This window comes from Crinia signifera, chromosome 8 (genome assembly GCF_055691185.1).
Source record: "Crinia signifera chromosome 8, ASM5569118v1, whole genome shotgun sequence".
In the NCBI taxonomy this organism is placed as follows: Eukaryota; Metazoa; Chordata; class Amphibia; order Anura; family Myobatrachidae; genus Crinia; species Crinia signifera.
Genome location: NC_139224.1, coordinates 34,025,237 through 34,039,200, shown reverse-complemented (window position 1 = coordinate 34,039,200; position 13,964 = coordinate 34,025,237). Strand labels below are relative to the sequence as shown.

Sequence of the window (13,964 nt, the reverse complement as noted above, 5' to 3'; positions counted from 1 at the left end):
ATATACCTGTATTTATAGTACAATACCCTTTTATTAACAATTTGTTTGCAATATCTCTGTGGGAGCTGTTCAAAATATCCGCAAAAAATGCCAGCACCACTCACATTTGTTATTTAGTTTCAAATAAAAATTGTTGGGTAAAATAATTATTATATTTCCTATATAAGGTAAACATTTCAGATTATGATGACTACATATGTTTGCTTGGCAATGTTCTCACCTATTTTGACAAATTGACTTGGAACTCCCAGGGTTAAATAACACATTACAATAGACGGCCATACCCATGCCGGGCAAGAAGGAAGCTACAAGTGAAAGTAATTAAAACAGATAACTAAAAAGTAACACCGACAGCGCCCCCTAACTTTACACTCCCCACCAACCTAGTTATGACCCTTCTTGGCGCAATGGTGTGTTCATCAAATGTAGTGATGGTGTGTACCCACACTCCCCACCAACCTAGTTACAACCCATCTTAGCAGTGGAGTAAGTTCGCTCCAGTTGCCCGGTGGCAAGATATATATATTCTGCCCCCCCCCCCCCCCCCCCCCGCCACCACCACCACCACTAAATATATGTCTGTTCTGAAATATATGTGTTCAATTTATATCTATATCGCTCACTACATTTGTCTGTATCTATATATATAGAGAGAGAGAGGAGGAGAGAACACATATTTCTCAGAACTCAGCCGCAGAAGTGATATTGATGGCTTTCAATTAACTGATTTAAACTTGCAGGGGAGGAGAGGTGCCCCCTTGGGAGCAGGAGCCCGGCGGCAGATGACTCCATTGCCTCCCAGAGTTCTGCCTCTGCTCTTCTTGGTGCAAAGGTGGGTTCATCATCATGTAGTGACGGTGTATACCCAGACAATCTTGAACAATCTGCCATTTAAGAAAGGGAGGACGGAGACGCCCGGACTCACTGATGCCAATCCTAAGCTCAAGCTTGGCTGTGTCTGCAGCGCGCCGCGCTGAATGTCAGTGAGAACTCTCCCTCCGTCTCCCTCGCAGCAATTTTTATTGTATGTGAATTTTTCATTTTTTATCTTTGTGGATTTTTACTTCTGTGGATTGTCTGTGCCTTTTTTTTATTAAACACTTATTTTTTACGATACCTCCAACTACTATCCTGTGTAAGATACCTTTATGGGAATGCGAGATAGGAGGCTTATGTAAGTGTCTTACCATTACTGTCTGAGCTGGGGAACTTACAGGCAAATATACCTTTATGTGCACAGCTGACAGAAAGATAATGTAAGTGTCGTATAAGATTCCAGACGGACCTCTCGACCGCATAAAGATACCTTTGATATGCACTCGTGACTCAATACTTATGTAAGTGTGGAGACTGCTTATTAAGGAGAGACCACAAGGATTGAAGCAGCTTTACTATAAAGAGCTTCAGCGCTGGTCACCTTTAAATATTTTCTGTGTCTGGTATATTACTAAGGGTTGGGTTTACCCTCTCTATAGGAGACCAGCTGTTATAGAGGCTTAAGAAGCACAAGGTTAAAAAAGCACGTTTTTGTTAACCATTGTACCCAGACAATGAAATTAAATGAACAGTGCAGGATATAGTTAAATACAACATTAACCATTTGAGTGCCAAGGGAATATGTCAAAATAGGTGTGAAAATTGTCAAGCAAACAGTTTTATTCATCTTAATGACCTGTAATGATTACCTTACGCTGGTATTTTTAGCAGATATTTTGCAACAGCAGATGAGTGGCTTTCCCAGTGATGATATGGGAGCGCGCAGCAGCGCTCACCGCTCATCGCCGGGCCATACACACTGGGCGGCTTTGAGTTCAAAGCCGCTCAAACTTGCTGTTTTGAGCGTCTTTCAGCTCAAAGTCACCCAGTGTGTATGGGCCTTTAGTGTAGGTGTTCTTTAACCTCTTTCCAGTTTTAGTTTTGAATGAATAATTGCTTTTCTGTTCAGTTCAAGTTAATTGGACAATATTACACAAATTTAGATATTACTGTATATTTTTAGGCACATTTGCAAAACAGTAACAAAACATCGGTAATCTGTTGTAACAGGATATTGAATCTAAATAACATGACAACCTATTTTTAGTTCCTACCATTAGGCAATATTAGAAACAAAGTGCAGGCACACTTTCACATCGCAACTAATTACTGGGTACAAGCCAGTTTCTTGCCGGTTCAACCCAGTAATAATGCGATGTGAAAGGGGTTACCAGGTCCCGCAAACGGGTAGCAACACGGCAATAAGAACCGGTAAAAAAGAAGGGTTCTTACCGGTTCTTTGCCATGTTGCTGTGCAGTGTGAACGGGTTAAATGGGTCGAGCGACCAGTTTCCCGTTCAAACTATGGAGCACTTGGAGCAGCAGCAGCTCTAAGTGCTGCCTCCTCCCCGCCCCAGATGACGAACTGACTCCATGCCGCACCCCTTGATGACTTCAGCGGACCAGCAATAATGCCGGTTCACTGAGGGGATGTGAACATCCCAAAATGCAGGGTGCCGGACTAAACCATTTCAAAGTTCATACGTTATACATGCACAGGACAATATGTTGAAAATATCTATGTACATGCAGTTGCTGTTGCAGTGTATATTTTGGATTTCTGTGACATTTGTTCTTGATCCCATTCTCAAGTAGGGTGGCCAATCCCAGGATCAGCATCGGTAGGATCCCAGGAGTTGACCCCCAAATCCCGGGATTTTGGGATTAGACTGCGCATGCGCTGTCTAATGTCGAGCAGCGTCTGAGCACCCGCTCAGATGCTGCCCAGGTGTTCCCAACCCCGGCGGGTGGCTGTCATGCCCTGCAGGCCATCTTTTAAAATGTTTCCTTGAATAACGAGTGCACCTGTGCACCTGCCAGGTGACGTGGAAAACGTGCTCTGTCGGGGGTCCTTGAAGACCGAGGTTGAGAACCACTGATCTACATTACCTCCACTTGAACAGCCATTTACTGCTAAGATTCAGACTTCATCCTATTTATACAATCAACCACTCATACATGTTTCTCCATATTTAAGCCTATGATGCCCATGGCTCTCTCTACATAATCTGGGCATGTACTTTTAACCGGATCTACTTTCTACAGTCTTTCCTGATTCAGTTGCATTTCCATAGCAAACTTCTATGTTGTGAAAGTTGTAAATTTCCTACACATTTTAGTTTAATAAACTTAATTTTGTGTGTAGCTCCTGTGCTACTACTCTACATGGCCTCTCATTATGTCACTGTACACTGTAACACAATGTTGCCGCAGTAGTAACTCTGGTGGTTATCTTGTTTATGGAATGAGGCATCCCGGGAGGAACCATTTTGGAGTATGCAGTGGTTATCTTGTTTATGGAATGAGGCATCCCGGGAGGAACCATTTTGGAGTATGCATTTTAGCCCTCTCCTATTATTACACAATATAACTGCTCAACATACTTGACCTAGTTACATGATAATAATATAATTACATTACACTTGATACAGATAAGGATACTACATCTTCACATAGCACTTGTTAAACGGTATATTGCCGTTTTTTTCCCATTTCAAAACGTTTAAGGCTGCAGTGGGTAAGCGCCAGAGTTCATTTACCGGTTAAAGATAACCGGTATTTCAAAACGTTTAAAAAGCAGAGTCCTACACGTTTCCGAGCCGTTTTTTATGCAGTGAGAATGGCTCTGAAACAGTATTTAGTAAAAACAACAGCTTACAGACCTGTGATAGGCTGTCCCCTGCATTCTGCCTTAAAACGTGTTCAGGGGATTAAACGGATTGAATGATGTGAATGGTACTTAAACGGTATTTAAAACGGTAATCTACTGCAATGTGAAGGCTCAGACCCGTTTTAAATACCGTTTAAAAATACCGGTTTTTGAAGCGTTTTGGCAGTGTGAAAGCGGTATAAGACTAATGTATTTGTCCAGAATTTAATATCAACTGCTAAATTGATACATATAAGTATATATGTAAATAACGAACAGTATTGTTATTCCTTCAATATAATAAGCAGCAGAAGTCTAATGTGAGTTTAAGGACACCCCTAGCAGTAGCAAGACAATGGACAATCAATAAAAATACTATGGGGGAAATATACTAAGATGTGTATTTCACTTCACATGTGATGGTGCTATGGACAACCAATCAGATCCTGTCTACTATATTCTAGAGAGTGCTAAATAAATAAGTACAATCTGATTGGTTGCCCATAGCAACATCACATGTCAAGTAGAATACACATTTTAGTAAATTTCCCCCTATCTGTTTTACACTAGTGCAGCACAATCTATTGATTGGACACTACATTAGATGAAATGACTACTGTACATTATAAGTAATCAATTGTATTACACTGACCAGATATAAGACATTGCACCTACATGTCCTGACCACGGCACATATTTATACTGTAGTTCTATATTTACCTAGCATGAATTGAGTATTGGGCATGATCACATTAGATCAGGGTTGCCTACCCTCCCGGAATGGCCGGGAGGGTCCCGGAAATCGGGTTGCGCTGCAGTCCCCGGAGCCCGGTATTTCACACGAGCAGTGTGAACACAGTATTAGTAAATTTACCCCCATGGGTGAACTGATATTGTTGGGCACTTACAAACATTTTCCATTAAACCTGCTAATTCCTTGTTCTACCCCTGCTGTCAATTATTATATTTGTTTTATTTACAATGTTATTGTACTGTCCGGTGCATTCTCAGAACATTTTAGCAAAAACCCATACACACATGTATGCGCACATTCTGGTCCCCATTATAACATTTAGCACTGCGCTATAGATGCATTAAACCGATTGTATTTGCCTTTGCGACACAGGGGTTAATCCCTTGCCTGCTCCATTCTGCTCAGCAGGCAGCTTCGCTTCTCATTATAGAGAGATCTCCTTGTGATGTGATCCTGGCATCCTGGAACGCGTGGGCAACTGTCAGACATAAGCCCCAAGAACAAGTCTGAAACACAGAGGAATTGTGTGGGGGAAGAAGCACTGAGGTAACCTGTAGCTGCTGAACAGATATTGTTGGACTACAAGTTTCAGCATAAAAGAGACTACTGAAACCTGTAGTTCAACAAGTGGAACGTGCCAATATATAGTAACTACTTTCAGAACAAATGATGATCTCTCCCCAGAGGTAACAGCAGTCGATTATTGATGGTCACTTGCAGTGTTCCCTCTAAGCTGTGCGCGTGTGCGCGCGCACACAACTCGCCGAGCATGCGCACAGACATTACAGCAGAGCGCACAAAGCAGCAGTGGTCAACTTTTTGCAGTTGTGGACTAAATTCATGTGTGTTTCACCCATTAACTACATCATGTGCTGTGTTTTGAATGTTTAAATGTTTTGAATGTTTAATATCATTTTGAAGAAAAGTTAACACAAATGCTGAACGTCATTTTCCAGTTATATATAGAAGTGACGCACAAAAATAAAAATTTCCTTCCAAAGTTGCACAGCCAAAATCTTTTGCCGCACACAGTCTTCATAAAATTAGAGGGAACATTGGTCACTTGTGCATACACTGATTACAGTGGGACAGTACCACTATTTGGCGACTGTCCAGCTGTCCGTCACCGTGGCTGGCAATGTGCCGTGGGCGAGGGGGCTGTTGAGGGGAGCTGGAGAGCAGAGTGGTAATCACTGAAGAGATGCAGTGTGTCTGCGTATATCATCTTTTCAGTGCAGGGAGGAGAGAGGGAGGCCAGGGGGAGGAGCCAGGGGCTGCCCAGCTGCTAGGGAAGCGCTGGGCACGCCCCTGAAGATTATGAAAATGGGCGGTGTGGCCCTAGGCCATGCCCCTATACCCGATTCACGCCCACCTGCTCAGTAGCTCTGCCTCCTTTTCGAGCCGGCAACGCCTTCGCCGCGGCAGGTCCCGATCCCTTACTTCCAAATGATGGGAGTTATGACTTGTGTCAAGCAGACACATACAGAATTTAGTTGGCAACATAAAATCAGATGGGAGTAACATCAACTCTCTGAGTGCTTGTCTATGATGGTGCAGAATTGCTGCGGGAGATACAACATTTGGTGCCATGTTTTATGCATACAAGAATGTAGTCAAGCACTGAGACATGTCACAACTCCCTTTGCCTCCACCAAACTGCCTCTTCCTATCAATCACTTGACAATGATTCCTTCCTTGCATGACCATCTGGATCAGGATCAGGATCAATACCATCAAAGCTGCGGCCACATCGGAATCAGGCCCTGTATGTAATAAATGTGTTGTACAGTTAGAGCAGTGTTGCCTACCTGACCCTCTCCTTCAGGGAGAAAATGCTCTGTTCCTGGACTTCCCTGGTAATGTATGATTACCATCACCTGAGGTAATTGATAAGAAAGGTGTTTCACCACAAGTCAGGGGCGGATTGGCCCACCGGGAAACAGGGCCATTTCCTGGTTGGCCGGCCCAAAACTCATTAAAAAGGGGCCGGCCGCGCTCCCCCTTGGGCTGGCTGGGCCGCGGGCAGCGGCCGCAGCACCCGCAGCACTTTGTCCGCTTCCAAAATGGCCTTGGGAGGGCTGCTGCGCATGCGCGCACAGCACCTCCCAGGCTCCCAGTTCCCGTTCCCCCTCCGCCTGGCAAGCAGCAGGTGAGCTGCCCCCCCCCCCCCCCCTCCTCCGGGCGTACATACCGCCACCCCCCGGACCTAAATACCGACACACACACACCCCCGGTGTATATACCGCCGACACCACCCCCCCCTGCTGAAAGGATCCAACTCACTGCACTCAGGGACCGGCTCACACGCTCACACATTCATTGCCGCGAATGGGGAGCACGGGCATCTAACATACACGCGCCATGGCGAATGGCATGCCAAGAGCAGCTAAGATGAGTACGGCTCTGTATATATTACATAACGTGTAAAATTATGCCAAAGGGATGCATCCAGCACTAAGACACTTCTTATACAGTATGTGTGAGACAGTTCTGTTTGATTTCACCAGAAATATTTATATCTGCTTTGCTATTGCAGCATTAACTGCTCTGGAAGATGTTTGTCTGTTGCAGGTTTCTCTGTAAAGTGTGCAAGAAATAGTGAGCCTCTTATTTACTGAAATAAATACATACAAAATTCTATCACATGTGAGAGACTATAAAATACCTGAAATACCATGGGTGAAATGTAATAGGGTGACAGAATCAGAAAGTGAGCGATTTGGTAAGAAATCAGTGTTTTAAAAGCGGCAATCATTTACACTGCAAAATCAAACTGGTTGTAAATGATTGCCGATTTAAAAAAACTGATTTCTTACCAAATCGCTCACTTTCTGATTCTCTCACCCTATTACATTTCACCCTACATGTTGCTATTATTTATATTATTCAGACCAGTTCTCACACTGTAAATTCGCACGCCGGATGATTATTGATAGAGTGTTAGGATTTCCTCGCTGTCTTTCTCATAGGTGTGCGCACATTGAATGTTAGGGGTGCACAGGCACCCCCTAATGCTGTGCCCACCCTTATGAACACCTCTGTCGCTAGCAATACCAGCAATACCTTTAACCAAAGACTTTTGCTTTTTAGAACTGTATTCAATTTAAAGAAACGCCCATCAATCAATTATATGTGTGTTTGCATTGTTAATTGTATTAGACCATTGTCATGTCACTACATATGTGTGTCATCTATATATGTTTTTGACATTATTTGCATGTACTGTTACACAGAGTAATTAGAAGATTAAAACTGAAATAGGCAGGAGATTATGGTGCGGCTGAGAGACTTTATATTGTAGAGAGTGCCAATAGATGTGCGGAAGACATGCCTGATTGGCGGTGTTAGACACACCCAATAGGTGGAGCTACGCACACCCCTTTGATGGTGCACCCCCTAATAAAATGTGCTGCGCACGCCTATGCTCTTTCTATTCGCAAGCCGCTCGGGGGTGGTAACCGGACGAAAAAAAAGCTAGACGTGCCTAAGATGCCGAAGCATTTTAGGGGAGGGTGTATGACGTCAGCAACAGGCCGGATATGCCTGTTTTCACCGCAACTGCCCAGTAAGTCGCTGGCTACTCTGAGATGACTGGTGCTGTGTGAAAAAATTATTTGATGGTTAGCCTGTAACAAAGGATTTTGAACATATTCCCCTGGCTGTGACGTCTTTGCAAGGTGTACATATCCATTCGCTCGGCGTGCACATGAATTTGCAAGGGGGCAGTTCACTATAACAGGGTGGTGTCTACCTGAACACTGACTGTTGCACATTCACTCAACAGCTATCAGGTGTGAATCGGCCCCTATATAAAAACAAGAGTTTCCACAGTGCCGCTTTTTAAAAAAAATATATTTTTATTTGTAACAAGAAATGCCAAGGAGCACCACCAAACCTCTACATGCACCCCCATCGGGCATGCAAAGAGCTAGGGTTAGGTTTGGGTATTTGCATATAATGTTCTGTTATGTCCCAGAAGCAGGCTGATTTGCATGCAGGAAATGACATCACAAAACTGGGTGTGCTTTAATTGCGACCACTGGAAAAAGGGAGAAGGGAGTTTACAATCTGCTGTGAATATAGGATAGAAACAGCATAGATTGTATTTTAATACATAAATAAATGTATGAATATATATATATATATATATATATATATATATATATATATATATATATATATATATATATATATAGATGATAAAGTATCAAGATAGTAAGCTCCAGCACACTCTATTCTATTTTTAAAAGACAACCACCTGTGCTACATTTTTAAGCAAAAGTCTACGGTTGAATCTAAAATCTACCAGAATAAAGGACCCCTGACGTCAAAAGTACATGACATGCGCCAACGGGTGAGCTGCTTCTGAGGTAGAGCCTGGAGTGAAGTAGAATTGCTCCTGATGCCTGCACCCATGTCTGACTCCACTACTTCACTCCTCAGTCGATGTCCGGGACACTGGGAAATGAGATATGTACCTTCACAGTGGAGTCACATTATTATGATTACCAGCTAATAGCCAGAGAAACCGCGTAGACAGCAGCTAGTCAGGCTGGGAGTGACTCAATAAGGTGTTGGTCGGTTGGGACAGGTATCTGGAACCATACTGACTGCAGTGTATCCCGCAGCTGCTGGAGGGTGTGTGGTGGAGGATCCATAGAGTGAACACAACAATGAAGGTGGTATCACAGATTGCCAATTGGATTCAATTAGGAATTAGGAGGCCAAGGAAGTACTTGGAAGTCTTGGGTGTGCTCGTTCAACCACTATCGGAAATCTCTAGCTATGGGACATGTCACATTGCCTTGTTGGAAGATCTCATCTGCACCAGGAAAGACAATCAGCATGTTTGGTTGTATGTGATTCATAATCTAATCGGTTGTGTGTGCTATCCACTTGGATAAGTGGACCCAGAGAATTCCCCAAAAAACATTGCCAAAACCATAACACTTCCACCACCAGCTTGTGTTCTTCTAGCAATGGTTGCAGGGTGTTTGTTCTCCAATATTTCTCACATGACACACCAATGTCCATCCCTTTGATGAGACAGAAAACATGACTTGTTGGAGAAGGCAACCCTTCGCCAATCAACTTAGGTCCAATTCTAATACTGCCGTACAACTCAAAGTCTTTTCCGCCGATGCATCTTTATTAGTATAGGTGCAGTGACCATCTGTTTGCTTTGAAGCTCCAAACGTAGGGTTCACTGACCTGTCATTCTAGGCATACATCAGGTAGCTCCCAGATTAATTTTATAATTGTAGCGTGTTGGTCAGCCCTTAGGCAGCCGCCATTTAACTCTCACATCATTGGCACGTGGTGTTCCTCAGTTTCCACATCAATTGTTCACAATGGTGCCATGTGTCCAGTCACAATTAACCTCCACCCCAGCAGCACATGAACATGATGGTTTTGCAGGTACAAGTTGTTTACTTAGCTCTATAAAAGGGTCTGCTTATGCCCAAGATTGTCACTATGTTATTGTAGCATAAACATGCTGTACAACTGTAATCCAGGAGAGATTTATACCCAGTGGCGGTTTTTAACTATGGGCTGCAGCCCCCCCGGTAAAATCCACCACTATCTCTGCCTAAAGTGAAGCCAGATGCAGTCTGTAAGACTGCTCTGGCTTCACTGTGACTGGCAGTGACTTCCTATTGGATGTCCGACCTGCCAGTCACTCAAGGCATCCCATTGGGAGGTGTTCCCTCCCTCCGGGATGCCTCTCTCTGCGCCGGAACCTGGGGACCCAATCAAGCCTCCGGGGGGCTGCTGCAAAGGCAGCCGACGGAGGCTTGGGCCAGCGCATGCACAGTATGTATGAAGTTACTGCGCATATGCTGGCCCCGTGCAGGGGACTCGGGAGCGTGCGCGGCCGGGGAGCACGGCGGTGAATGGGAGCAGCAGACGGCAGCAGAGGGGAAGGCCCGCACTGCGGCAGCCCCCCTCCTCTATACTGGTAAGAGCCGCCACTGTTTATACCTTATCATATTGTTTGCAGTTTTTCTTCTATCACCTATATCCTGATATCTTCAATAAAAACAATTGTGACATCACCAGTATAGCGTAGTAACATGCTATGGTGGCAACCATAGCAATTTCGATATTGAACAGAAAAAACATCTCCATCAGATAGGAAATATCGATGGTACCCAAACAACAGTGTCTGATTTCCATTCCTAATATTACAGGCAGCATACAGGAACACTTCATTCTGTGCATCCCTTCAGCTGGAGATGTTTACAGAGCAAAGTAGTGCTTATGTGTTAGCTGGGTATGTGCATGAAAACATAGAGGAAAAGTGCAGGGTTCACTAAGTCAACACACATGGGAGTGTAGAACTCCCCTATTTGCCGTAATCTTTAATGGCCTTAATATCACCCAGCTCCATATATCTCTGTGCCCCATAGTAACTGTCCAGGCTGCGATCAGTATTATTAAACCCTTGAGCCCATCTGTAGATCCTCTTGTACTTTGCATGGCTCAGAGGATTCAGTAATTTAAAGTAAAGCAGTGAATAAGAATGACGATACAAGCATTTAAAAGAATCATATTGGCAATGCCCTGTAGGAGTTAATGAACACTCTTCTGCTTCCTAAGCTAGTGACCTTGCCAGATCAATCTCCAATTCTGGTTCACAGAAGGAGACAGGGTCATGAAGCATCACAGAGCTACAGTACCTTCATGAAGGATGAGTAACGATAATGCTCAGAAAATAAAATTTCCAGGGACCCATTCTATTTTTTGTGAAATAGAGACATCTGCTGCTGATTATTAAAACTGCACCTTACCCAACAATTTGCCGCGTATCCAGCGTGGGGTCATTGGGTAGTGATGAAGGCTTCATTTTTATGTTCTTCAACTTTTTAATATCAGATCTATTTTTATTATTTAATTCATCAAATCTATTCATAGCTCAAACAAGAATGGAGATTTAAAAGACATTGCAAGTGTATAAAAAGTAATTTATATGTTTAGTCCTTTCTGTGTTTGTCTATGATTGTTTAATGCATTGATACTGACCATACTTGCCTACTTTTGAAAACTAGTTTCAGGGAGATTATAGTTGGTAATAGAATTTTGCACAGCGCCCCATTGAGGGGGCGTGGCATGCTCCACTCAGAGGGCGTGTCTAGTTCCATATATGGAGAGATTGTGAAAAGAGATTGTGAACTTGGCACCTAGAAGCGTGGGTGTGTACTGCTACATCTGAGAGGAATCTTTTCAAATTACTTATATCCAAATGTAGATGAGTCCTAAAGCAGTTACTAAGTGCTACTATACTTGCTAAAGTGCTGGGAAGTAATGCTGATGATTCAATGTAAATGTATCTGTCTCTCATTCCTTTTTTTTACCCAAAAAATGTAACAGTGTAATATGGGTTAGGTGATATGAGGGAGATTGGTAGACTAATGAGGGAGATTGCTGCTATTTCAGGGAGTCTGCATAATGCAGGAGGGTAGGCAGCTATAATACCAAATGTAATTGGGTAGAAGGATCAGAAAGTGAGAGATTCTGGGAAAATTTCCATTTTTTTCTTCATCTTAAATTGTCAATTAATTACATGGGAAAATCAACCTGGTGTTGCAGATAAATGAGTGCCATTTTTGTTTGTATTTTTGTCTGTTATCATGACTAACTAGCACACTCCTCTACTTATGGCTGCAGATAACTTGGATTTTTTTTGTTATCATCTACTTTTGTATGATGGCCAGTGGACTATTTCATTGAGCTACAGTGGAATACTAAGTTAATATGGTTCAGACATGAAAATGTAACTTTGGATTTGAATGATACTTTAAGATGACTAGCCCACTGTTTCACACAGTAATTTATATGATTCCTTATTTTATCATGTTTTTGTATTATTATTTTATTTAGGCATGAAGTTGATGTGCAGCACTTCAAGGTCATAAGAGACAAGTTAGGAAATTACAGTTTATGGATGGAGAAATTCAAGTCGCTGAATAAACTTGTTGATTATTACAAAACTACATCCATCTCCAGACTGAAACAGATATTCCTTCTGGAAGAAGACTCAGCCCAACCACCGGTATGTAAATAGACAATGACTTGATTCATTGGTAGGGAATGCCATCGGAGCACTACCCATCGATGGCTAGACATGACTCAAGGTGCCCACACAATTATGCAACTTCTTGGAGAGAGAAGTCACATAAGAATTCCCTTGAACCGTCCAGGAGCGTCCCTGGAAGCAGAACTGCATGTGACATAATGCATGTGGTCCTTTTGCATGCAATACTTTGTATGGAACCCCATTCACCGCTGCTGTACCTTACGTGCAGCAGGTCCAATATCTCCAACTCTAAACCAGTGCCCACGGAAACGCACATTTGATCGGAATCGGAGACAAAACACATGCAATATGACACTTTTCATCCAAATTCTTGTCCCGGTCCGTCGGATTTGTATGAAAAGAGGCCAAATCGCTGAAGTGTTTGTGCACCTCTTCAGACACATATGCAATTCAGATTCCTCAGACTTGGCAGAGATTTGGGATTTACAGTGCATCCTCCGCTCTCAGATAAAGTGCCAGAAGGCATTCAATTAGAGACAAGTGACCAATCCGCAACAACATGGACCAATATAGCTTACCACAGATTTCGCCTTGCACTCTCCATTTGAATGTGCAAGCGTAGCGTCCATTAAATGTACTGCATAGATCATTTAGTTTTCAGCAAAGCAGAAAAGAAGATGCCCGTTTGAACTGATTAAACAGGAAAGTCTTGAGTCAGAAGGTTTCTAGCGTGGGGACCTCTTGTGTGGGGAAAAGAGTCGGAGTCACATGGCTAAAAGGTTCAGATGAATTACTGGAGGTTCTAGGTATTGCTAAAAGATCTTCATCAATAGATTGCAGTAATTGAGCGGGGCAGTATGGAATCAGAATTTGCTTCTGGTACCTTGGACCCTTGTCATATAGATCTTTGAAAGTCACTATGTTAATCTTGAACTAAGAGACTTTATTGTCAACTGTCAAAAACAGTCCCAATGCTCTCTGTGAGTTTGTCTCAGAAAGAACACCCTTTGGCTGGTATACATTCCTGAATGGCCTACTGCCACCTGTTAAGGGTGACCCTTCTAAGGTATGGGTTTCAGGTTTTTTGGAACAACTTTGGCATAAGCCTCCTAATCCCAGGCCTTCTATTTCCTCCAACAAACAGAAAATGTCACAAGGCATACCTGTGGATGGGATTCCAGCAGTCACTATACAGACCCTGGAATCCTGAATCACAAGCAGAAGACAGGCGCTGGAATCTCGACATCTACAGTTGTGCTCATAAGTTTACATACCCTCACAGAATTGGTGATTTTCTGGACATTTGTCAGAGAATATGAATGATAACTCACAAACTTTTCTTTCACTCATGGTTAGTGGTTGGGTGAAGCCATTTATTATCAAACAGTTGTGTTTACTCTTTTTAAATCATAATGACAACAGAAACTACCCAAATGACCATGATTAAAAGTTTTCATACCCCAGTTCTTAATACCGTGTATTGCCCT

At 43.0% G+C, this 13,964-nt stretch overlaps 1 protein-coding gene across 1 annotated transcript in view; it reads left to right on the top strand.

Annotated features, from left to right (window-relative positions):
* GRAP2 (GRB2 related adaptor protein 2) overlaps positions 1-13,964 on the top strand; it is a 160,994-nt gene that overhangs the window by 127,200 nt on the left and 19,830 nt on the right. Inside the window, exon 5 of the mRNA XM_083156125.1 lies at positions 12,321-12,492. Coding sequence (XP_083012251.1) covers positions 12,321-12,492 — 172 coding nt within the window. The remainder of the gene's footprint in view (positions 1-12,320; positions 12,493-13,964) is intronic.